At 42.4% G+C, this 26,273-nt stretch overlaps 2 protein-coding genes and 1 long non-coding RNA gene across 3 annotated transcripts; all 3 read left to right on the top strand.

Annotated features, from left to right (window-relative positions):
- The first annotated feature begins 18,432 nt into the window (after positions 1–18,432).
- LOC112201416 lies at positions 18,433–21,990 on the top strand. Its single transcript, XM_024342295.1, has 3 exons — positions 18,433–20,975; positions 21,090–21,195; positions 21,343–21,990. Exons 1-3 carry the CDS (start codon positions 18,433–18,435, stop codon positions 21,988–21,990), a joined length of 3,297 nt encoding a protein of 1,098 aa, XP_024198063.1.
- A 201-nt stretch (positions 21,991–22,191) lies between these two features.
- LOC121052976 lies at positions 22,192–24,928 on the top strand. The gene is made up of 10 exons (XM_040519218.1): positions 22,192–22,470; positions 22,567–22,779; positions 22,906–22,998; positions 23,075–23,191; positions 23,295–23,765; positions 23,841–23,963; positions 24,070–24,321; positions 24,398–24,642; positions 24,728–24,814; positions 24,898–24,928. The coding sequence occupies exons 1-10, from the start codon at positions 22,192–22,194 to the stop codon at positions 24,926–24,928; spliced, it is 1,911 nt and encodes a 636-aa protein (XP_040375152.1).
- A 122-nt stretch (positions 24,929–25,050) lies between these two features.
- LOC121051912 lies at positions 25,051–26,273 on the top strand. The gene is made up of 4 exons (XR_005807426.1): positions 25,051–25,278; positions 25,363–25,458; positions 25,897–26,002; positions 26,152–26,273. It is a non-coding gene; the product is annotated as an uncharacterized LOC121051912 (long non-coding RNA).

Here is a 26,273-nt window from a genome sequence, read left to right as displayed (position 1 = left end):
CAATGGACCGTGCCGAGATAAACAATTTTCTTGAGAGCATGTACGCCGCTGGGTTGGCTGCCCAGCAGACGACGGTGAATCCACAGACGTTGGCGGTGAGCCAATCTGAAACCCTAGTGGTGCTGCTGATGCCGCACCACTCTCATCTCGGCGCCGACGGTCTGCCAGTCGTTCAAGCTGGAGCTGGTGGTGATCATAGTGTTTCCGGTGGGAGTCAGGCTCCGACTGCCTCTGCGCAGCGGAAAGAAAAGGTGCACGCCAATCGGCGCGGGTCCTAGTAGGAGAGGGCGATGCCAACAAAGGCACCAGCTACCATTGTGAGGTTGGAGCCGTAGATGACAACGAGGCCTGTCACTGCTGGCACTACACTAGAGGTATTACAGAGGAAGCGGCGGCAGAACGACGCCGATAAGGGGGACGAGGTTGCTGACGAGGAGACCATCGGGGCCCGCCAGCAGAAGAAGGCAAAGCAAGCTCCGCCTAAGGTGACTGCGGCCGCCAACAGGGAGGTGCAGACGAGTGACCTGGACTCATTTGCCCCATACTCTGAATTCCTAACTGACCCCGAGCGGGAGTTTCTTTTTCACCTTTGTGAGCGGCTCGACGGCCTTAAGGGGATTGTGCGCTCGACTACCATTGATCAATCACCATTCAACTCGGCCTTCGGGCATCTCTCTGTTAGGCTGCATGATATGTTCCTGGCGGCGTCGAGCCAGCCCCGGACTGAGCAGCAGCATAGGGAGGAGATTAACGGTCTCTAGAGAGAGCTGGGGGAAGCCAAAGACAAGCTGGCGGACATTGGGTGGTGCCTGACCAAGGCAGAGTGTGACGCTACTGATGCTCGCGGCAAGCTGAATGTCGTCATCGTACCGGACCTTGAGCGGAATGACCGTATGTCTCAGCTAGAGCAAGACATAGCCTTGCTGAAGGATCAACTGGCGGCAAAGCTCAAGAAAATTGAGATCCTTCAGCGGGATTCTGCCGCCAAAGGTGCAATGGTTGGAGGGCGAGATTGCCCCGCAGGAAGAGGAGAGGAGCCGCATTGAGGCCGTCGATGTAGAGGCGTTGAAGCAGTCTACAGAATACAAGCAGGCGATGATGGAGGCGGCCAAGGCTGGCGCCACCACCAACCTGGAACTGTTGAACCAGAATGGCGCTATTGATTGGGTCAAGGCGTCCCAGTCTGATGAGTCATCAGGGCAGAGGGAAGCTCCTGCGAGCGGTGTAGTTCCCACTCAAGCTGAGGGTGTCCGCTCAGGAAGTGGTGAGAGCGGTGATCGTCCGACGGATGTCGGTTTGCAGACACCTCCCCTAACTCACTCAGAAGTCTCCCGTGGAAATTTTATGGCGACCCACACCCGCGCGGATGGCACCATGGTGACGCCAAGCCCTACTGCTCACGGGTCTGACCAAACAAGCCGCCTAGTCGATCAGCAGTCGCCGGTGGATGGTGAAGAAGTTGCTGCCGCACCCAACAATCCTTGAATATCACTTGAGCCCTTGTGGCCCTGCGCTTGTTTACTTCTTCTTTTTTTGTAATGCCGCTAAGGATTTTTTTGTACATTGACGATATTTTTTGGGCGGGGAGTCCCGACCCTAGATAATGAATTGTAGCTTCTTTGAAATTTTCAGTGGGTCTGTTTACAATGATTGCGTTGCTTGCATGTTGACATACCGCTAGAGTTTTGACTTAGGCTTTTGTCAATCAACGAAACATTAAAGGAATTAAAATTGTTCACAAGTGCACGATGTAGTGGACATGGTCCGCCAAATATTGTTGGCGTTGCCAGTTAATTCTTGTGCTTTGACTGGGTGACAATGGTTTGAATAATTCCTCGTTTCATTGATAACTGATACATCAGCGCTTACAAAAGTGGGGTTGCACCAGTTGTGTAGCTTCCCTTAGCTAAACATAGCACAATTTTAGCTAAGTGAAGATGTTCTTGGGTAGCAGCATGACTATTTGTAATAATACCGAAGGTCTTCGGTATTCCAAGGGTGGGTCGTTGTGACGCCATCCTTGTCCATTAAGTAGAAGATGCCGGGGCTAACGACTTCCACAATTTTGTATGGTCCTTCCCAAGTTGGGCGGAGTGCCATTGGCGGTGGAATGATTTCCTTCATTACCCAGTCCCCCAGTTGGAGGTTCCGAGCTTTGACTCTGGCATTGTAGAAACATGATACCCGCTGCTTGTTTTGCAAGTTGTGCAAATGGGCCTTGTGTCGTTTCTCCTCGAGGAGGTCCTTGTTGAGGCTGATGCCTTCGCGGTTGGTCTCAGGGCAGTAGCCCTCGACCCTAGCGGTAGGCTGGGTGACCTCGATGGGTAGGACGGCCTCAGTACCGTACATCATACAGAATGGCGTTTCACCAGTGGCGGAAGTTGGGGTAGTCCTGATGGCCCACAGAACTTCTGGGAGCTTTTTCGCCCATAAACCTTTGGCGTGGTCGAGTTTCTTTTTTAGCAGCTTCTTGATTATCTTGTTTGCTGCTTCGACTTGGCCGTTGGTTTGGGGGTGAGAGGCAGATGCAAATCTTATCTTGGTGCCCAGGTTAGCGGTGAAAGATATGAGTTCTTTGTTGTTGAACTGTGTGCCATTGTCTGTGATGATGGTATAGGGGACGCCATAGCGGCAGTATATGTTCTTCCAAAGGAAGTGGGTTACCTTGGGGGGTAGTTATTGCCGTCAGTGGTTCTGTCTCGATCCACTTGCTGTTGTAGTCGATGGCAACAATGATGTATTTGATTTGACCCTTGGCGGTTGGGAATTTTCCCAGCAAATCCAGGCCCCAGGTGGAGCGAATCCATGGACCAATGATGATTGACAGAGGTTCCGTCGGGGTATGGGGGAGGTCAGCGTGTTGCTAACATTTGTGACAAGACCTTGACACCCTTCTGGCGTCGTCGCCGAGCGTGGACCAAAAGTATCCCTGTCTTATTATGCGATTGGCCAAAGACCTGGCGCCTAAGTGGTTTCCACATTCCCCAACGTGTATCATTGCAAGAACATCTTTTCACTCCGTTGGGATCAGACACCGGAGGTTGGGATGAGTGAACCTCTGGCGGTAAAGCTTGCCATTTTGAATGTTGTAGCGGGCTGCTCTCCGCTTGAGTTGTCGTGCTTCGACCTTGTCGGTGGGCAGTGTTCCATTACGCTTGTATTCGATGATTTCATCCATCTAGCTGGGATGGACCTCAATGTTGAAAATTTTCGCCAAGGTTTTTGTGATGCTTGCCTTGTCCAGGCACTCTACCCTTGTGTCCGCCGGACTTTGGTGTGGTTGAGAGGTTGCCAGTCGTGCCAGTGAATCATCCTTGACGTTCTCTTTCCTGGGGATCTGTGTGATGGTGTGAAAGTTGAATTTTTTGAGAAGCGTCCTGACGTACCCCAAGTATGCCGCTAACTGTTGGTCCTTGGCCTAGAAACTGTCATTGACCTGGTTAACTACTAGCTGGGAGTCACTGAATATGTTGACACTGTTAGCCCCCGAATCGATGGCGAGGAGTAAGCCGGAAATTAGCGCTTCATACTCCGCCATGTTGTTTGAGGCCTTGAAATTGAACTTTAACGCGTATTGCACGTTCAATCCCCCTGGCCCTATTAAGATGACTCCGGCGCCGCTAGCCCTGGCGCAAGCGGAGCCGTCAACATGGAGGTTCCAATCCGACTGCTGGTGAGGGTTTGGTTCCTCAGCGGTTGTCATTTCTGTGCTGGCTGCTTGTGTCCCTAGGTTGGGTTCATCCTAGCACTCGGTGAGCTCAACGATGAAGTATGCCACCGCCTGGCCTTTCATGGAGGTTCTTGGCTTGTAGTTAATGTCGAACTCGCTGAGCTCGATGGTCCACTTGCTGAGGCGCCCCGAATGTTCAGGGTTCTACATTATCTGCTTCAACGATTGGTTTGTTAGGACATGAATGGAATGGGCCTGAAAGTATTGGTGGAGGCGTCTAGCGGAGACAATAAGTGCGAGTGTGAGTTGCTTCAAGGGTGTATATCTTGTCTCCGCCCCGTTCATGCCTCTGCCGGCGTAGAACACAAGGAGCTCTTCCTGGCCTTCTCGTCGAACAACGGCACATCTTACCGCTGATAATGATATCGTTAGGTATACATCTAGTGTCTCCCCTTGTGCGGGAATGGAAGGAAGCGGGACTGCTGCCAAGTATTCTTTCAAATTCTGGAATGCCGCCTCACAGTCTGGGTTCCAATCGATTACCTTCTTATGGGTTGTTTTCAGGACTTTGAAAAATGGAAGGCACCTGTCAGTGAGTCTGGAGATGAACCAAGAGAGGGCGGTTAGCTTGCCTTGGAGGCACTAGACGTGCACCTTCGACTCCGGGGCCTTCAAGTTGAGGATGGCTTGTACCTTGTCAGGGTTGGCCTCTATGCCCCGCTCACTAACGATGTAACCCATGAATTTGCTAGCGGTGACACCAAAGAAACATTTTTCTGGGTTGAGGTGCATGCCATAGGTCAATAGAATGGCGAATATGATGCGCAGGCTGGCCACATGCCCGCTGGCTTTGATGATTTTGAACAACATGTCATCCACGTATACCTCTATGATTTTGCCCAGATGCTAAGCGAACATGGCCTTCATCAACCGCTGGTAAGTTGCACCAGCGTTCTTCAAACTGAAGGGCATGACATTGTAACAGTATAGGCCCTTGTCGGTGGTGAAGGCGGTGCACTCTTGGTCACCAGGGTGCATCTTGATCTGATTGTAGCCGTAGAAGGCGTCCATCATGCTGAGTAGCTCGTGTCCTGCGGTTGCATCGACCAGTTGGTCTATGCAGGGTAGCAGGAAGCTATCCTTGGGGCATGCCTTGTTGAGGCTTTTGAAGTTGACACACATCCGCCACTTTCTGCTTGGTTTCTTGACCATGACCAGGTTGGAAATCCACTGGGGGTAATTGACTTGGCGGATGAACCCAATATTCTGGAGTTATGTGACCTCTTCCCTATTGTCTGATACCTTTCCTCATCAAAGGCCCTTCACCGCTGCTTGACAATATAGAAGGATGGTTTGATACTCAACTTGTGTGTGATAATTTCAAGGGAGATGCCTGGCATGTCATCGTAGGGCCATGCAAAGACGGCGGCGTTGTCACTTAGAAACTGGGTGAGCTCAGTCGCTACCTCTAGGTCTAGCTGAGCGCCGATGCAGACTGTCCGCTCAGGATGTTCATCGGAGATGCTGATAACCCTCAAGGATGTTTCTGGGTTGACAGGCTCTTTTTTGACATATTTCTTCTCATCATCCATAGGATCTTCAAAGATATTTGATGCTGGTGTATGGTTTCCTACCGTTAGGATTTCATGGTGCTGTATCGATCGCGACACAGTTGTTGAATAACACTCCCATGCCAATCGCTGACTTCCCCTAACACAACATGTCCTGTTGGGCGTAGGGAACTTCATGAGAAGCATGTACCCGGCTATGATGCATTTTATTTTGTTGACCACTTGTCGACCAATGATGGCATTGTATGAGCTGGTCGACCATGTGCACGGGCTAGTACTGATAACTAGTGGTATATAGTCAGAACCAAGTGGTTGCGTGACGTCACCGGAGAAGCTGATCGAGCAGCGACTCATAATCCTGGAGTAATTTTATATTCCGCTGGAGTTGATTATAGCAACCGTTGAAGGTGACATTGATAGCGGATCCGCTATCTACAAGGACCCTTCCCACTGACCATTTACTGAGTATGGCATCGATCAAGAATGGGTCATCGTGGGGCAAATGTACTTCGCGCTCCTCCTCCTCCAAGAAGGTAATGGGTTCCCACCCAGACTTTGGGAGTTTAGCGGATCGCTCATAGCCGATATTGCAAACTTCTTAGGGGTGGTTAACACGTGCATAGCACTTTTTTGCCCTATGAGACATATTGGTGATCGGAGCACCGCCTTCGATGGTATTGATGCGGCGTATAGGTTCGATGTTGGCAACCACTGGTGGCGGTTGGCGCACTTTGAATTGCTCCATCCTGCCGTCACGGTACAAAGTCTCCATAGCTGTTTTGAGAGCGTTGCAATTGTTGGTGTTGTGACCGCTGTCCTCTTGGTATTTGCACCACTTGCAGGTGTTTCTGGGCTTTCCCACCCTTGGGTATTTTCTTACGGGTGGTGGCAGAATCTGGTCCTTGCACTAGTCGTATATCTCCTTATATGAGGCAGTGAGGACTGTGAACACTGCATACCGCTGGGAGGACTCCGTCTGTTTATTACGATTATCCCTATGAGATGAGCGATTGCCCTTATTGTAATGCTGGTCCTTTTGCCGCTTGCTCTGGTAGTTGCCCTGCTGCCACTCTCTCTTCTTATCAGTTGGCGGTGTAGCAGGGGCTTTGTTAGAGGTTTCTTGATGGCTGGAGGAAGGCTGAGTGGCCTTTGCCGATGTTGGCTGAGGTGGGGGGTTTCTCCATATGTGATGAATTCTGCCTGTGCATGGGTGACGGCATCGCCCATGACGTGGTCATATGCTGCATTTGGATGGTTATAATTGAGATGATAGAGGAATGGTCCCTTTAGGAGTCCTTGCTTGAAGGCTGCCAGCGCCATTGTTTTATCAAGATCTCGGCACTGAGATGCCGCCTCTCGCCACCGGGTGACGAATGCCTTCAATGTTTCCTCTTCACCCTGTTTGACGTTGAACAACTGACTTGTGTTGTGATGTCTGGCGGCTAATAGGATGAACCGAGAGAGGAAAGCGTTTGATAGTGCGTGGAATGAGTCAATTGATCCTGGTGGGCACTTAAAAAACCAACTCATTGCCTCACTATCCAGCGTTTCACTGAATAAGTGGCAGAGGGTGGCATCATCGAACCCCTTATTGTTAGTGACTTTTTTGAAAGTGTCCATATGAACAAAGGGGTCAGTCATGCCGCCATAATGTGACATCTTTGCGTGTACCGGGCGGATGGCATGTAGGATCCTGGTGGTGAATGGTCCTGGCCTGGACTCAAAAAGGGGATTTGGCAATTGTCCTGGGGCACCTGCCTCCGCTCGGATTAGCCTTTGCTCTAGTTGTTGCATTACAGGATTAGGATGGTTGCGTCACCAGTGGGCCCCACCTGGAGGTTCTGCTGGCACAGTTCCCGCCTGGGGGCATTTGGATTTCCCTCAGTTCTAACCCAGATTGCCGAGCGGTTGGTCTGTGGTTGTGACTCTGCCTCCTGCTCCAACATTAGTTGGGGTGGGGGAGGTGGTCCCATTTCCAATAACTCTAACAGGTTCAGCGGTACTTACATCTGAATGATTGGTACAGGTACCAATGTACCAATCCGCCGATATTGGGTCAACTACGTCTGGTGCTCCGCGATTGCTCGCTCTGCGCTGGGTTAGAAGTTGCCTCCAGTGCCCTTTTCAGCTCGTCGAATCTTGACATCAGCGTGGCCACTTGTTTTTTGGCCTCGGCTTTTTCTCTGCACTCCTGTTCGCGCTCTCTATTTGCCTTATGGAGGTCCACCAGTGCCAGCTCATTCATAGCGGCAAGATCTTGCACTGGTGGGCTGCTGCCACTCGGCCGAGCCTCCGCTATTGTTTGAGTTGGCGGGACCTAAAGAGTAGTCTGGGGTTCCATGCTGGGGTTGACTGGTGTGCTGAATAGCGCACGGTTAACGTTACCCGCATGGTTAACGTTAGTAGTTGGGTTGGTGGGATGGAGGTTGGTGGATTGATCGGCCTGCTCTTCAGCGTTTGGCCCGCTACCGTTGGTCATGGTGGATATGGTGGGATGACCTTTTATTCAAGGATTCCCACAGACGACGCCAATGTTGATGCCTAAAAGTTCAGCGGTAGCTGAACCTTGTTAACGCTGATCCGATGGGCGGACCGCTACTTGTGATATTCAAAGCTTCCATTTACCTGTTAAGTAAAATACAGAGGGCGTTAGAGGGAGACCGCGTTGGGTGGTCTTCTCTTCTCTGATGCCTAAGTTAGTCAATGTATTTATGTTGACAAAGTAACAGTAGGTAAGTTGTAAATACGTAATTAATGAGGAGAGATGAGAAAACCTTTTATGGGTGAGGAGGGAGCTGATCTTCTCCATGTTTTCGATGTGGGACTGATATGCTTTTGTTCCCAGCTTCTGGAGCTTCTGATGCTATCTTGGCGAGGCACGTGGTGGCACGTTAGAGGTGATCTGGGGGTACGCCGGGGCTCAGGTGGTAGCCTGCTTGGCTGTGTTCCCGTAGGTCACCCTTTTGGTGGGTTTTGGTACCGCTGGAGGTGGCATGAGCTTGGCTCATTATAGCTAATTATGCTTGCAAATGCCTATGTAAGTATAGTGAGCGAATCGGGTAACTCTGCTACCAAAGAACGATGAAAGCCCAATGAGCCTAAAAGCTATCAGTAGCTGTCAAAGCCAAAGGAGGTTTTGGAAACTCACTATGATCAAGCTACATTCAAGACCAAAGCATGTGAACTTTTTATCATGTTGAAACATATTTGGACTGGACATGCCCTGTAGCAAGACTTCTATACGTAATAACAAAGTTCACATTATCATCACAAGCTGATGATCATTCATTAATGGTGATTCAAGTCCCAGGTATTTATTTTTATATGATCATCAGTTATTCAGTGTGCTGTTATTGGAATTGTCTAGCAACATCTTGATTCGTCAAGGTGACTTAATGGCATTCAAGCTTCATGGCTTATTTAAAGGCCTATATGGGATCAATCAAGTGATTTCAAGCATGTACTTATCAATTAAGCTAATGCAAGTGACTTTAAATTAAGCAACGCTATTGCAAGAACAGTGCTGACTCAAGACTTCTTCAGTCAAGACTGGGACCTATGACTTCGAGGTCTAGGGGGTAATGTCTGAACTACATTTTTCCTAACAAGGCGTGACTCAAAGAAAATCGGGCTAATATTTGTGACCTAAGCTATATATTTTTGACAAATTCAGAATATAATGTTTAGACTTTAGAGGCTAAATAAAACCTACTTAGAGACCAAGCAATTTTGAAACAAAATATGGATATTCCTTGATTTATTATTAATTATCAAATTAACAATATCATCTTATATTGGAGCTGATCAATTAAGGAAGGATTCAATCATCCTTCATTATCCTTCAGTACCAATATATGTGGAAGCAATCAAGGTTTCTCATGCAATTAAGGATTCATGGAAGTGGAACAGTTTAATCAAGAGTATACATCCTTGATTGCATTAAACAAGGATATATATTATTGATTACGGTGTGGCAACTAAAGAAGGCATATGCTTGAAGATATATATGAATATTATATATATGTTTTAAATATTATATAAATGTGGTTGTCCACTGTAAATATTCATTAGTTATGTCCTTATGATGTAAACATTACTCCTATATAAAGGGGTCTAATGAGAATGAAATACACACTTCTACCTCCTCCTACATTTTGTTTCACTATTCTATCTTTCTTATTCTCTAGTTTATAACACGTTATCAGCACGAATTTGCTCTTATTTTTCTTTTTCTTCTTCTTTAAACTCCATGATGATCCGCAAGCCTTATGGTGCAACATAGTTGCTTATGACCAAGGCTAATGATCTATGAGTTTTTCTTCTTTTTCTCTGTTAATGTTTAGAATCGGTGACTCTAATTAACGTAAAAGAAAGGGAGTGAGAGAGAGAAAGTGTGACACAAGATGTATAGTGGTTCGTCTCCCGCCTTAGCGGGAGACTACGTCCACTTAAATATTGTACTATGTGTGTTTGGGCCTTGCGGCCCGAGGGGATTAGAAAGTGTGTAATGGGATGATCTGAGTTGTGGGAGGAGGCATTCCTTTTATAGGTGAAGAAAGCCATCTCCTTTACATTTTCTTAGATGTGGGATGTAGAAATCACTATTCTAGTCTAGAAAGTCATATTGTGGAGGCATGTTGGCAAGGATGGGAAGGTGGCTTCCCGGCGAGGTATTGGCCGCTTCCGACTACCGTGGCGTAGCTTGGACATCGGGCTACGGGATGCATGTCTCGGTTGGGCCCCACCATGGCTGTGGGCTCCCCAAGAGGGTGTTACTTATGCTTGGTGATATAATTAATCCTCCATATTGTTGGAGGTATGTACAAGTCCCCGAAGTCCCTAAGTAAGAGGAGCTTCTTGGTTGGGGAGTTATACACATGATGTAATCAAGTATAAGTAACGTCCGAGAGGCGCCTAGCCCCTACAAGTCCCTGAACTTTGTAAGCAAGAAAGGACTCGTTAACCTGCACAACAAAGATAAAAGCGCACATTTATAGAATGCTTGTTGTATTGGGCAACGTATGTGAGTTGCATTGATATGCATTGGCATATATGAATGTACAAGGTGCATGATACATATTGATGTATACATGTGAATGGTGCCAAGTACGATAGGTTATGACGTAGAAAGTCGAGAACGCATATGGTTGTGTGAGCAAACGGGTTGCATATGATAAATGCGTGATGCGCGCAAGAAAACGAACGAGGTCGAGTTTGACGAGGTTATGCTTGGTATAAGTTGCATGAGGGCCATGAAGGCAAGCGTTTGTAATTCATGAATGATGAATACGCGAACGCTTGTGTTTGTTTGGTTGTCGCTCGTATTAATAGAACGCGAAAAGATTTCAATTTGTCGCAAAAGGTAAACGAAAAATGGTAGAAAAATTCAATATTCCATTAACATGTAGTGTGTCGAGGAGACATGAGTGTAAAGCTTGGGAATGCCGGAAGGCAAGAGTGTGAAAACTCGGGGGTGCTGAGAAGGCGTGAGAGGCAAATTCGGGGTTGCAGGGAAGGCATGAGAGGGAAGCTCGAGGGTTGCCGGGAAGACATGAGCGGAAAGCTCGGGGTTGCCGGCAAGGCATGAGTAGGAAGCTCAAGGGTTTCCGGGAAGGCATGAGAGGGAGCTCGAGGGTTGCCGGGAAGGCATGAGCGAGAAGCTCGTGGGTTGCCGGGAAGGCATGAGCGAGAAGCTCGTGGGTTGCCGGGAAGGCATGAGCGAGAAGCTCGTGGGTTGCCGGGAAGGCATGAGCGGGAGCTCGTGGGTTGTCGGGAAGGCATGAGTGGGAGCTCCTAGGTTGCCGGGAGGGCATGAGAGGAAAGCTCGAGGGTTGCCGGAAAGGCATGAGCGGGAAGCTCAAGGGTTGCGGGGAAGGCATGAGCGGGAAGCTCGTGGTTGTCGGGAAGGCAGGAGCGGGAAGCTCGGGGTGGTGCCAAGGCATGAGCGGGAAGCTCGTGGTTGCCGCGAAGGCGTGAGAGGAAGCTCATGGTTGCCGCGAAGGCGTGAGCAAAAGCTCGTGGTTGCCACGAAGGCGTAAGCGGAAGCTCGTGGTTACCGCGAAGGCGTGAGCAAAAGCTCGTGGTTGCCGCGAAGGCGTAAACGGAAGCTCATGGTTGCCACGAAGGCGTAAGCGGAAGCTCATGGTTGCAGCGAAGGCGTGAGCGGGAAGCTCGGGGGTGCCGGGAAGGCATGAGTCGGAAGCTCGGGTGTGCCGCTGAGGCAAGAGCGTGAAAACTCGTGGGATGCCACTGAGGCAAGAGCGTGAAAACTCGTGGGATGTCGCTGAGGCAAGAGCGTGAAAGTTCGGCGGTGATGCTCTGAGGTGTAAACATAATCGTTGCTAGTTATGCTGGGCGTATGTATAAGTCCCCGAAGTGCCCAGTCAAGGAGGGTGTTCTTGCGGGGTTGATACTGAAGCGTGGCTATACATACTGGGGAGTCTCAACTAGGTTTAGCACTAGCCTCTGAGCCCCATCGGTACTCCCAAGTACTACGCCATGGGCCGGGTTCACGACCCACCATGGCGGGCCTCACATGGGATGCCACCCTGGGCACCCAGGGCCTGGGGCAAGGCCAGCACAGCCCATCTATTTACACAACAAGAGGGCTGATATGGCATCAGAAGAACAACCTGTGTCCCACATCGAGGATAGGGGAGACTCCCTTCCCATGCTTGAGTATAAAGACATTAGCACAACCACCTTTCACGGGCAATAACTCCTTTATACACAATTTCATCTCTACATCTGTTAGTTTCTCACTCAGACATCGGAGAGGTATAAACCATCCGGTACGGTTTATCCCTCTAACGTTGTGTTCTTGATACAGGATTTAGGAGTTGATCGGTGCCCCAGACGGTATAGCATTCTGTGTGAGGTACCCGGAGAAAGCCACCAGAAACAGTGGCTTTGTGCCGTATATCGAGCATAATTAGTACAAGTGCGTTGTCCATCTAGAATTGGTCGGAGCGAGCGCTTATTCCCTTTTCGAGGAGTTCCCAACTCCTGGCTATAGACCTCCGTATGGTCAGAAATTTTTTGATGAGGGGAGCTGCGTATAAGCAGTGGGCATTAGGTAGCGAACCTAATCTATGATACCCAAGCGTCTGGGGTTAACTGCCGGATCAATGGCTGCTGTGGGCTGCGTTAACCGGTCCCTTTGCTTTTTCCCGAAGGAGAAAAGCTTGACTGCAATGCCGCGTAGCGGTCATTGTCATTATGAGGCATTGTCTTACCGCTTGGCGGTTTGTCGTAGACCATAGAATCGTAAAGTTTGTATTTGTACGAACAATGACAAACTAATACAGCAAGTAATAATATTTTGTTAGAGTGTCCTATGTTTATTTAATTTTGCAATTAAAATAGGAGCATGGCATACGTGTATAGCATGTACTTGTAATGTGGATGCTAATAACATTTTTGCATTGGTGTATACATGCTTAAGGATCATGTAGACATGTAGATGCATATCAAGTATGATATATTGTGGGCATGCTTAAAGTAGTAAAAGCATGGTATTGGCATGGCATTAGCTCAAATTGAAGGAGCGTGAAAGAAGATATAGTTACTTATCTTATGCCGATTTGGAGCGAGTTAGAGTTGGCCGAGCATGACGGTCCATTGCTTTGTGGCAGATAAAGTACTCCGATAATGTCTGTCAACTCGTAGTTGAGATTGAATGCTCGATAGAAATAATTGGATTTCCTTGAAACAAAATAGGTGATCAATATGTAGATTCGTAAAATCAACATTATTAATTTGCATATGTACTTTGATAAAACGAACAAAGTGATATATCCATTACAGTAAGTGTAGAATATATGCGTATGTACTTCCACCATATGTGTCCTTAAATTAGAACTTGGTAAAGAAACATATAAGATTATGTTTGAAGATATTGTGACTTATGGACTTTGTGAGAACGTGACCTTCTCACAAGATGGGTAAAACAAGTGTTATGCTAGCCTGAATTTATGATTGCATAAGTACATCAGAAATTTGCTAGTTCCTGTGAGTCATAGCAAGATTGGAACATGCATCCACTAGTAATTACCACATGATGCATGGCGTTATAATTAGTAAGGGGTTCACATCAATAAGAGAACTAAGACATGGATGCTTATGTTCATCTTGATAGCCCTATGGACATACATAAAGTATAAACATGCTGGCAACTTGTCATCGACTACTTTACATAGCACATGCAATTATCTATCAGATGCGTTAGTCGTGTCATATAAGAAACATATATGTATCACAGCAAACCACATGTGTGTCCTGTTTACTTGACACTGATGCCTAACATGATAGCCATGTAATTAATGATTGAGATAAGCGATAGACACATGTCCTCCAAGAAACATGGAGTTTTCAGCGAGTCTAGCATGCTTAAAAATTAAAGGTTTAGACATGCATGGAACAACAATGAGGGCAGCTAATTGGGCATGAGGAGCATATGTGAAGTATAAATATATGCGGCAAGTACATGATGTTTGTTCATGCGTATCAATAAATTATAGTGTAGTAGACCATGTAGTTGTCAATAAATTATAGTGTAGTAGACCATGTAGTTATCAGTTTGACACATCACGTATGTACACATAATCGACTTAGCGTACGCGTGTCATCAAATCATGGATATGGAGTACATGCGTGTGCGTAGGCGATAGGGTGTTCAGCTATTCAGTGAAGCACAGATCGAAAGTATGAACGCAGCAAGCCTATATATATATTTGATTAACGCCGGACTTGAAAATATGGGCACAGTTGTTTGTGAAAACAAAAGGGACTTAGCTTTTTATCAAAGTGCTGCAGGTCGGAGTGAAGACTCGTGGTGATGAGCAGCCCTTGAATAGCTGGGATGCCCAGAAAGGCTGTGAGGTTATTCAGCCGTGGGTGTCCATAGTAATTATGGCATGGCTGTAAATTCTGTTTCTGCAGATATCCTACTCCAATTCATCCCAAGAGCCTTCCCAAAAGAGGACCCACACTACTAGAAAAATACCATTTAAGGACACCAAACAAGGACACATAATTTATGTAGTGTCCTTGAAGGTTTTTAAGGACACACAACGTCAAATTGAAATTTTTTTAGTGGGTGGACAGTCTTTAAGGACACCTTAAATCATTTATGTTGTGTCCTAATATATATTGGGCTCCAAAACTTAAATCCAATTGAAATAAAAAAAACGCGGCACCACGGACAGTCTTCGCGTTTTCTGTTCCCTCTCCAAATTTCACTTCCCTCCTTCCCCATTTTTGACTTCCCTCTTCAATTGAAACCCTACCCAATTACTGAAAAGATGTTTCATTCACTATATTTCCAGTTTTTAGTTGTAATAGAAAAAAAAAAAGAATCTGGAGTTGAAAACAGATTCGATCTGTTTCGACTCGGTGGAGGAGGCGGCTACTATTTGAGTGGGTTCAACTCGTAGTGAGGTTGCTTGGTGTGAGAGATACTCTGGGTTGACAGATTCTGGGAAGAATTTCAGTACAAGGTGAGGTTACACCATCGAATTTGGGGGTTAATCGATCCCAATATTTTTTTTTCTTTCTGTTTTGCTATTGTTGGATTGAATGTTCTGTTACTCGGTGACTTCCAGCTGTTGTAAGCAGTAGTACGTGTTGGTGATTTTATGTCGTTGTATGTGGGTTCTGCGTAAAAAGTCCTTGCTTGGGCTTGAGGTATGAGTCCAAGGTTTTCAGTTCAATTCAACTCTCTGTATTATTAAGTATGAGAATGCGGTCTATTTGCCAGTTGTTGGGAATTTGAGAGTCCCAAAGGAATAGTGTCAGATTTGTAGGCACTAAGTGGGTTCTCAATATATGTGCATTTTGTTTACGAGCAATTGAAAACTATATCATGTAAGTAGTACTGCTAAGTGATGTTTTTGCTGTTTGTCTTATAAGCTTGAACTTTTTTACTTTCTCTAGTAGGTTCTTGATATTATAACTGTAATCATGATTGTTGTGCTGAATCATACTTGAAGAAAAAGGGTGTTCCAATATGTTCATTTGAATTTGTGATTTCAGGCATGATTTTGTGATTTCAATTAGTACAACATTTATGCTTTGTCGTCGAAAGATTATTGCGGTTCCTTAGTTCCTGACAAGTTAGCAAGGTCTGCAGTTAATTTTATTTAGACATTATCTCCTTCATGTCATGTATAGATCATAAAGTGGATAATTAGCTGGGCATTATGTTCTAAAAGAAAATGGACCTTCTGCACCTTCTGCATATAATATCTCATATTGATGTAGGTTTTACCAAGTCTTCAGCTTGAATCATACAAGAATGCTTTAAGTTGGTGGTAATAGTAATAGGTGTTGAAAAGAGTATCAATAGGTGTTGGTGATTGTATCTATGGTCAATGTACTACTTTTCTTCTGTGTATTCAATTGATAATGTTCAGTTTCTTGATTTAGAACTAAAATGATCAACGATGTATGACTTGTGTGATTATTATAATTTCTGACCAGGTAGTGGTTGTGATTTGAATCTTATGTTTGTAGTGGTTGATACTCATAATAGGCAGAATACTTTAAGATTGAGTTTGCTAGCGATGTGAAAACCTGGGCAAAGTGAAAACTAGGAGTGAGAGAGTTTGCTTTGCTAGTTGTCTGTTTGAGTTACTTTTGATTGATTGCATCATAAATGAAAGAACAGGGATTTAGACAGTTGTTTATCAGTTGTTATTTGATTGCTAGTTGATTATCTTTTTAGTGGTTGATACTCATGATCTTTATCAGTTGTTTGTTGTTGGTATCGGATTGGGTCTTCGAAAAATAGAACACCCATTGAACAAAATTTGGACTTTGGGTCAGTTGTTGCGATTTCTGTATTGGGCATTGGGTGAAATAGTAAATTTTTTTTTTTTTGTTATATCGGATTGGAGAGTCTGTGGGTTAGCTGAAGTGGTTGAGAGCTTAGTGGTCAGTGGCATTAATTGGATGCTAAGTTATCTTCAGTTTCTTGGCAAATTTCGGTTTGATTGTTTATTCACTTTGGTAGCTTGAAGCTTGGAATTTCAGTGCTAGTGGGATTCCAGGAGAGAATATGGGTGTTATTATACAAATTGGTTTTTTGGTCCTTTTGAAATGTCAATGTGTTATAATCACTAATAGGGGAGCACCCTGAAACTTCAGGAAGATAATCTATTACTAAAGGAATATCTATATTCTATGTTAATATTTTTGCTCCCTTGGTTCTGCGTATCTGCAAGAGAACCTTTATGCACAAGGGGGTTATATATGTCCTTGATGTCACTATGATTATAAACTGGGCAACAGTGCTTGAAATAAATATTTTATAATTGATTTCTTTTTTAAGATATCACAATGGTTCAGTTTTGAAGCAGCAGAACGAAAAAAAGACATGAACTGTAAATTAACTGAGGAAAATGCATTCCTTTGTAGGGTAGCTTAAGTGTTATACAGTCAACCTCCAGTAATATGGGTAGGATTGTTTGTGTTTAAACCATTTGCAGTCGATCTTTTTCAGTAGTCTATTGTAGTGTGTGTTGTGGTTGAAGATTGTTAAAACATATATAACTCTTTGCCTCAAAATCATTCCTTATCATCGAGAGTCTGTGGTTTTTTTTATCCAAATTTGTGATCCCAAAATGTAGTGGGCTTTGGTCAATTATGTGGTTTAATTTACTTTCCTTGTGATGACCCTTGTATAACACAAAGGTTAAATAAAAGAGTCCTTTTTTTTTTGTTAGTAAGTTTGGACATTTGGTTCCTGGCACACTGCGTACATTGTGTTAGTGAATTTAACTGGGTATTGTTATGCCATTTCCTGCAGAACCAGGGAAAGACGTCCAACAGAAGATTGCAAAACCGGTTCTCTTATATCTGTTAAGGTAATGAATTCACATATATCGCTATTTCATTTAACATACTCTCCACCCAATTTGTTGGCCTTCTGTGCAGTGCAAGTGAGGGAATCAAATATTTTTTATTTTCTTTTAACAAATTACTGTGGAGTGGATAAAAATTAGGGCCCAGCATAGGTACTTTACCTGAAAAGCCTAGAGCCCTCTTTCTAGCAAAGAAACTCCGGAAGAGGAGAGAGCTAGAGTAATTAGATGCAGAAAACTTTTGGAAAGAGAAAGGCACTTAAAAAAAGAACTGAAGTCTTGCTTTGACCTTATTTCCATTAACAACTTATACAAGCATTCCTCAACTAACTGTAAAACTCCCATATTTGTCTATAAACAATAGTAAAGTCAAACCTTCAAACATTTCTAGAATCCAGATTGTAACAAACTTTGGAACTACAGAATTCTAGTAAGGCTAAATTAGTTCTTGTGCACGGTCTTCATTATTTTGAAGGTTTTATTCTATTTCATTGCTTGCTAATTGTTACAACTTATAGGTAGTTAGGATTTGTTTGCCTTGCTGCTGTCACTGCATCTAGTGGATGTTCTGTAATCTGTATATTGATCGACTTGCATTCCCAATTGGTGTTCCCCACATTATGCTTTAGCTTACCTTTGGCAAATGTTCTGATTCTGCTTTTCTTGTGTGTAATTAATTAATAATGTTTTTGTTCTGACTTTATTATTGTCTTTTGTGGCTCTTTGTCTGTTGATTCTAGTCTAATTTCATAACAAGTATTAGAAAGTAAAAAACAAGTGAACTCCACAAAATGTGGTTCTGCAATTACCTTTCATTTGTTTTCTCTTTCAACTGAAAAATACTTGCTAATGATTGCAGATAGAAAATGGGAAGTTTGTAAGATTGTATTTCTCACTGTTAGCTATTGTGGTGCTTAGGAAGTTGATCGGAGGTTCAAGTTCAGTCTTGTAAGGGAAGGAGAGGGCTGCAAAGTTCTAAGTCATTGAGTCAGTTGTGTTGAAAGCTAGCTCTAAAGATTGCTTTTACTGAAAAAGGTTAGAAAGTTTTATCTCTGATAATATAAATACATATATTTAGATGCACATACATACATGGATATTTACTTGAGCATGGAATGTATTGTGCCATCAGTGTGTCTTGCTTTTGCTCTTTCTTTTTGTATCTTCTAGCTTTTAGATAATTGACATTTGATTATGCATGCTATTAATAGTGTCAAAGATCTAGTCGCTTATATTAGGATTATTGTCTTCACATGCCTTAGTTTACCATTAGTGGTATTTGCAGCATATATGTAAATATTCTGACATTTAGTATTAATATTAGATATAAATGGATAAAAGTTGGATGTCTATGGATAGAAGATCAGATGCATACGAGAATGGGGTTGACCGTTTTTGTGAATTTGCTCTACATCATGCTGCTGATCCTAGTTCTATTCGTTGTCCTTGTTTAGATTGTGGACATGTTAAACCACAGACTATCAAGGAGATTAGAAATCATTTGTTTTGTTATGGTATTGATCAGAGTTATGTTACATGGTATTGGGATGGAGAGCCTATTCTTAATTCAGATCTGGAAAGAAAAGATGGAACTTGGGAAAGCTACAATGAAAGTATTTTTATGGAAAACACTATAGAGATGGTTGAAGCTGCGAAGGATGAATTTGTTAGCAATCCAGAAGCTTTTGAGAAGTTGCTGGAAGATGCTGAGAAACCTATATATCCTGGTTGTGTGAAGTTTACTAAGTTATCAACTCTAGTCAGATTGTATAACTTGAAAGCACAAGGTGGGTGGCCTGATAATAGCTTCTCAGAATTATTGAAATTCTTGCAAGAGCTACTTCCACAAATGAATGAGATGCCTTCAACCTTGTATGAAGCAAAGAAGACATTGGGGTCCTTGGGAATGGAGTATGAGAAGATACACGCATGCCCTAATGACTGCATCCTATATAGGAAAGAGTATTCAAAAGCATCCGTATGTCCTACTTGTGGTGTGTCTAGGTGGAAGGTTAGTAAGAATTCTAGTGGAGTTAAGAAAAAACAAGTACCAGCAAAGGTTCTGTGGTATTTTCCCCCAATCCCTAGATTTAGAAGGATGTTTCGTAATAGGGATATAGCAAAAAACTTAATATGGCATGCCACGGAAAGAGAAGAAGATGGTAAACTTCGACATCCAGCGGACTCTCCTTCATGGAAGCTTGTAGACCACATGTGGCCAGATTTTGGGGATGACCATAGAAACCTTCGACTGGCAATTTCAGCAGATGGAATAAATCCTCATGGTTCTCTTAGTAGTAGGTATAGTTGTTGGCCGGTTCTTATGGTCACCTATAACCTACCACCGTGGTTGTGTATGAAAAGAAAATTTATTATGCTAACAATGTTAATATCTGGTCCTAAACAGCCGGGTAATGACATTGATGTCTATTTGGCACCATTAGTAGAAGATTTAAAAACTTTGTGGGATGTTGGTGTTAAGGCATATGATGCATATAGACAAGAGAGCTTTATGTTAAAGGCTATTTTGCTATGGACAATAAATGACTTCCCTGCATATGGGAATTTGTGTGGTTGTAGTGTCAAGGGATATAAAGCATGTCCAATTTGCGGTGATAATACACATTCTGAATGGCTGAAGTTCGGTAATAAGATTTCATTTGCTGGCCATAGAAAATATCTGCCGAAAAATCATGTTTTCAGGAAACAAAAGACCCCATTTAATGGTCAACAAGAGTTTGGAACAGCTCCACATCCTTTAAGCGGGGAGGAAATTCTTGAAAGAGTCAAAGGGATTGAATCATCATGGGGGAAGAAGCTGTTGAATTCCAAAAGACCAAAGGTCAAAGTTCAACTTGGAAAAAGAAAGACCAGCGATGAAGTTAATGTTACAAAGAAAAAGGTGGTCAATGATCAGCTTACTACTTGCTGGAAAAAAAAATCAATATTCTTTGATCTACCGTATTGGAGTTCATTGCATGTTAGACATTGTTTAGATGTGATGCACATTGAGAAAAACGTGTGCGAGAGCCTAATTGGAACGCTGTTGAACATCCCTGGAAAAAGTAAAGATAGTGTTGCAGCAAGGAAGGATCTTGTAGTAAAAGGTTTACGGAAAGGGTTGGCACCTAAAGAAGGGAAAAAAAAGACATATCTCCCTGCTGCGCCATATACATTGTCAAAGAAGGAAAAACAATCAGTTTGTGGTTCTTTGTATGGATTTAAGGGACCAAAAAATTTCTCGTCAAATTTTAAAAATCTGGTTTCTATGGACGAGTTGAAGCTTTTTGGTCTTAAGTCTCACGATTGTCATATACTTATGCAGCATCTTATTCCGGTGGCTATTCGTGCAGTGTTACCTAAGCATGTGAGATATGCAATTACAAGATTTTGCTTGTTCTTCAATGCTTTATGCAGCAAGACCATTGATGTTTTACAGCTAGATGAAATTCAAACCGGTCTTGTTGAGACTTTGTGTTTACTTGAGAAGATCTTCCCACCTTCTTTTTTCGATATAATGGTGCATCTCACAGTCCACCTTATTCGAGAAGTGCGGTTATGTGGTCCCGTATATTTGCATTGGATGTACCCATTTGAACGGTACATGAGTGTCCTAAAAGACTTTGTGAGAAATCGCAATCGTCCTGAAGGTTGTATGGCTGAAGCTTATATTGCTGAGGAAGCAGTAGATTTCTGTGCAGATTACTTGTCCGGAGTACATGCTGTCGGACTCCCTCCCAAAGCTCATTTAGATCTGAAAGATTATTATGCTCCATTAGGAAGTGGACGTGTGGTGACTGTTTGTCCCAAGCTAAGGCATCAAGCACATCTTTCTGTTTTGGACAACACAGCTGAAGTTCAGCCATATATAGAGTATGTTTTGAAGTCCCTTACAGTATATTTTACTTACTGTTGATTGTATATATAATTTCCTACATTATGGATGAGTTTTAATTTGTTGTATGTTATGCACCGCAATATTTGCAGTGAGCATTTGGAGAGATTGAAACTGGAGCACCCTCAAAAGTCTAAGGCAGAAAAGTGGCTTAAAGATGAACACAATCGAAGATTTAGCAATTGGCTGCAACAAAGAGTATGTAGAATAGGGCAGATTCTTCTTCATTCTAGCATTATTGTTTATCTTGTAATAATGTTCAAGGTTTAAATCTGGTTTATATTTTTTATTTTACTTATTAATGCTTCAACTACTTTCTAATCAACCACATTCATATTTGTCCAGGTAGAGCTTGAGCTTAATAGTCCTGAAAATGAGATATCAGAAACCTTGAGGTGGCTGGCACATGGTCCTCGATGTGAAGTGAAAAAATTTTCTGGATATACAGTAAATGGAACTGATTATCACACAAAGGCTTGGGATAATGAGCATGTTCAACAAAACAGTGGGGTGACCTTAGATGCAGATGCGTTGCTAGTTTCTAGTGCCAAAGATAGGAATCCTATAGATAATGAGATGACTTTCTACGGGGTGATTGAAGAGATATGGGAGCTTAACTACAATAGCTTCACGCGAGTTATGTTTAAATGTGATTGGGTTGCAAACAGTAAGAAAGGGATAAAAGTAGAGGATTTTGGATTCACCTTAGTTGACCTTAGTAGGATTGGGCACAAGTCTGATTCTTTTGTTTTAGCTGATCTTGTGCAAAAAGTATTTTACATTGAAGATCCAGCAGACTCAAGGTGGTCAGTTGTATTACAAGCACCTCAATTGGACTGGTTAAATGAAGATGAGCTAGGAGATACTACACTTGATCATCAATCTTTTCCCCATGCACTGCCATCTGTTAATACATTTGATATAATGACTGAGAATGATGCAGTTTATGTGAGAACTGATTGTGAAGGCACATGGGTCGAAGAGCATAATTGACTAACTTCTACTTTAGATAATTAACGGATTCATGTTACTGTTAACATGATGCTAGTTCTGATCTTATTTGCCTCATGTTAGTTCATTTGCTTGATGTTTAGTACTGATGTGTTTTTGTGTTATATTGACTTGCTGAACTGTTTTGTATTAATGTGGTTTTGCTGATCTATTTTTGTTTTTGATTTTTTCAGGTGTTAAGATATGGATTCAGAAGAAGAAAATCATGCCACTGAAGATGACTTGCCATCTGACGAGAAGAAGGGAAGAGGTCCAACTCTCATGTCCGATATTATTCACGGTAGGAGTAAGGGGGCTCGAATGGAAGTGACATATAACAAAAAGGGGCAACCAATTGGTCTTGGAGGGAAGAGGCTAGCTACTTTTATTGGGGTAATGGCTCGAACTACTATCCCAATCACATATGAGACTTGGCCAGCCGTGAAGAATTCACTTAAAGAAATGATATGGAGTATGGTTCAGGTATGTGCAGCATTAGTAAAAGTTTTTCCTTGTAATTTTAGTACCTTGAATAAATTTTGATAATGAGTCAATACTTGTCTTCTTGCATATTTCTAGAAATCATTCATTGTGGATCCAAGAAGCAAGAAAGATGTCTTGAGTAGTGCAGGAAGGAAATGGAAATCATTCAAGAGCACTTTAACTACAAAATATATATTGAAGTATAAAGATCGGCGCAGCCTCCTAAAGAAAAAACCTGAAGAATATGAGTTTATTACTCAACCTGAGTGGGAAGCTTTTGTGAAGTCTCGATTAACTCCAGAATTTTTGGTAGGCCACATTTTTGTTTAACATTAGCTTTAAGTGTCCTCTTTCTATTACTTAATGTTTTGTACTGATGAGTCATTGTTAGGCATTTAAACTATTCGATGTGAAGCTTTTGGTTTCTGTTAATAGGAAATTCATGAGGACCACTCAAGGAGACGAGCTTTGAATGAGTATGATCATCGAATGTCTAGGAAAGGCTATGCTAATTTGGAAGAGGAACTAGTAAGTAGATTTTTGGTATGAATATGTTGATGTACACTTATGTGCATATGATCTAATTACATGTTTATGTAAACAGAAAATGGAGTTAGGGACTGAAGACGATATTGATAGAGCCATCTTATGGAAGAAAGGGCGTGTCGATAAAGAGGGTAACTATTTGAGTGAGACAACCAAACAACGTGCTGACAAAATTGTGAGTTGAGATTTATCAGACTTAATCACCTTAAATATTACGTTTACTTGGTTACATCATTTTAGATAGTTGAGTATTCATTGGTGTTTCTAATCTGTCGTAGGATGCTTTAACGAAAGATGTGAGGGAGGGAATTGTGTCTGCTGTTGGTAGGAACGACATTTTGACTCAAGCTTTGGAGACACCTGAGCAATCGGGCCGTGTAAGAGGTGCTGGACAATTTGTTACACATAAGGTGTACTTTAATACATCTAGATATAAGTCTGCAACCAAGACACAACTGTTGGAACAGCAGTTGGAATTGATGCAAAACCAGATCAACATGTTTGCTTCATTATTGGATCCCGAGAAGTTGGATCCAGTTAAACTAGGCATGATTCGAGACATGTTCAGATGTAATAATGGATCTGAAAAAGCTAGTTGCTCAGTCGACAAGGAGAAAAATTTGTCTTCTAAGGAGGAAGTATCTAAGGTGGCATCTGAGAAAGAAAAAGAGAAAAAAGCTAATGCCAAAAAGGTTCGAAAATGGGATGATACTCCATCTCCAATTGATAGCAGTAGAGAGAGCAAGAAGGTACATAAATTCTTATAATTTATTTATCTTTTTCTCATTTGTATCTTCTTGACATTTTTTATATTTTCATGGAAGGCAAAACAATTGTATAAAGGGGGACTAATGATGAGACAGAGAGGAGCATTGGAAGATGACAATGTGATAACATCAACAGATAAAGCATATATTCCTATTGAGACAACAAATGTTGTAAAAAAGGTATGTAACTTTGTGACCTGTGCATTCTTCTGCTTGTATTATTAATTATAAGTATCTTAGGTATGTTGTTCGCTATAAGCTTATGATTTGAATTCAATTATTTAAGGGGAAAAAATGCAAGCTAGCAGTGGACACCAAAGATAACATTGTTGCAATGGGAACTGTAATAATGTTGGATGGGCTGATACATGGAGTGCCCCTAGGAGCAGAAAATATACGTATCTCAATTGATGTGCCCATCAAGGAAGATGCTAATCTCCCCATTCCAAATGAGTCAGCCGAAATTTTTACAGTAAAGCAAGCTACCGGTACTCATGTCGCTTGGCCTCGACATCTTGTTTTAATGTCACATGAAGAGGTATATAGTAAGTTGATTATAATTCCATTGTAGAAGTTAAATATGGTATTTACATGGTATTTTAATTCACATTTAGAACTCAATGAGCACTTGGAAGTCTTCAAGTAAAACACCACGCAAACAAGCAGCATACAAGATGCCTGTGTCCGTGCATCTTCTACTGCGTTTGGCAAGAACAATGGATGAATCTATAGCAGTGTCAGTCCCAATGGAAGAAGGTGTGTTTGGCAATGACCACAATACATTCATAAACGGTAACGACATCATCCAGTTTTGTTCGATGCAGCCAATATCCACTATTTGCATTTCTATCTACATGAGGTTAGAGACTTTTACATGTTTAATGAATAATTCTCACACTAGGTTTGATTTTAGAAAAATTTATAGGTCCTTTTCTTTTATGTAGACACCTCTGGTCATTGTTGAAAATGAGGAATGAGGATCACTTGTATGCATTTGTGGATCCTGGCCGCATCTCTAATGAAGCTGGAAAGTTTGAGGCTAGATCATGTGCGCTATCACTGAGATTAGAATCTGTCAAATTAGATCAGTTAATTCTTGCTCCTTATAATACAGGGTATGTTTATTGCTATACGACATTTCATAGTTATTTTCTTGGGAGATGCATGCACTATCAAGTAGAGAGTTTATTTTATTTTTTAATGTAGGAATCATTGGTTATTGGCTGCTATTAACCCGTTTACTGCATTGGTGTATTACTTCGACCCATTGAGTAACATTAACATCAATCCAGGCATGAAGAACATTATAGAGCTGTAATAATTCTGTCCTTTACTTTTCATTTCGAAAATTGAATAAAATGATATGCTGGAGTGGTCATCAGATCATTGGCTTACTATTTTGTTATTGAGCTGTTCATGATGTAGTTCCATTAAGATGTTTAATGCTCAAAAGGGAAGAAAGTCTCGTAAACCAGTTCATTGGGAGGTGGTTAAGGTACATTTCTACTTTTATTATTTCCTTTGATCTGATGGTACACCAATACATGGGCCGCATTATTGATCTTCAATTATTCTGCAGTGTCCTAGACAACCTAGATCGGTGGAATGTGGATATTATGTTATGAAGTACATGAAAGAAATTATTGGAACTCCAAGCAGCTCAATTTTAAATATGGTTAGTAATACTATTTCAGTGGTTAGTAATAAGGTTAATTAGCTCAGTTCTGTGTACTAGTTGCATGTTTTGATTAGTTGTAGCTTAGTTCTGTGTACTAGTTGCATGTTTTGATCAGTTTCAGCTTAATTTTGTGTACTGGTTGTAGCTCGATCAGTTTTGTGTACTAGTTGTTTTGATCAGTTTTAACTCAGTTTTGTGTATTGCTTGCATGCTTTGATTAGTTGTATCTCAATTTTGTGTAATGGTTGTTTCAACATAGTTGTACATCAGTTTTGCGTACTGCTTTGCATGTTTTGATTAGTTGTGATTGCTTACTAGCAGGTTGCTTCTTGATCTGGTCATAAATCTTTTATTGTAATATCCACTATATATATATATATATATATATATATATATGATAATGTAATAAATATATCTATTGATCCATCATTTCAGTTCGAGGGAAAAGAGACTTACACTCAAGAAGAGATTGATGTAGTTCGAATAGAATGGGCGGAGCAGGTTGATGGATATATTGAAGATGAAGTAAAATAGTCAGCATGTAAGTATCTATAATATTCCTTATTTCTGGTATGAATTTGAGTTATATATGTAGCGTTCAATAGCTAGCTTTGAATTATGTGTGTTACACACAGTAGTAGTAGTAGTAGTAGTACATTAATTCTGGATGTGGATTTGTTGTTTTTGCAGGTATTACTTGTTTTGGATGGTATGAATTGAGTTATATATGTAGCAGCTGCGACTAGCTTTGAATTATGTAGTTAGCTTCAAATCACTAGTAGTAGTACATTCTGGTATTGGACTTCTTGTTT

The sequence above is a fragment of the Rosa chinensis genome, chromosome 1 (genome assembly GCF_002994745.2).
Source record: "Rosa chinensis cultivar Old Blush chromosome 1, RchiOBHm-V2, whole genome shotgun sequence".
NCBI classification, from domain to species: Eukaryota; Viridiplantae; Streptophyta; class Magnoliopsida; order Rosales; family Rosaceae; genus Rosa; species Rosa chinensis.
This window is presented reverse-complemented; position numbering and strand designations above follow the sequence as displayed.

Bases quoted from the DNA above. Each gene is read 5' to 3' on its own strand.
- LOC112201416 (XM_024342295.1), top strand. From the start codon at position 18,433: ATGGATAAAAGTTGGATGTCTATGGATAGAAGATCAGATGCATACGAG. The intron at 20,976-21,089 runs GTATGTTTTGAA...CAATATTTGCAG, and splicing joins GAAGTTCAGCCATATATAGA to TGAGCATTTGGAGAGATTGA. The intron at 21,196-21,342 runs GTATGTAGAATA...ATATTTGTCCAG, and splicing joins GCAATTGGCTGCAACAAAGA to GTAGAGCTTGAGCTTAATAG.
- LOC121052976 (XM_040519218.1), top strand. From the start codon at position 22,192: ATGGATTCAGAAGAAGAAAATCATGCCACTGAAGATGACTTGCCATCT. The intron at 22,999-23,074 runs GTAAGTAGATTT...TTATGTAAACAG, and splicing joins CTAATTTGGAAGAGGAACTA to AAAATGGAGTTAGGGACTGA. The intron at 24,322-24,397 runs GTATATAGTAAG...ATTCACATTTAG, and splicing joins TTTTAATGTCACATGAAGAG to AACTCAATGAGCACTTGGAA.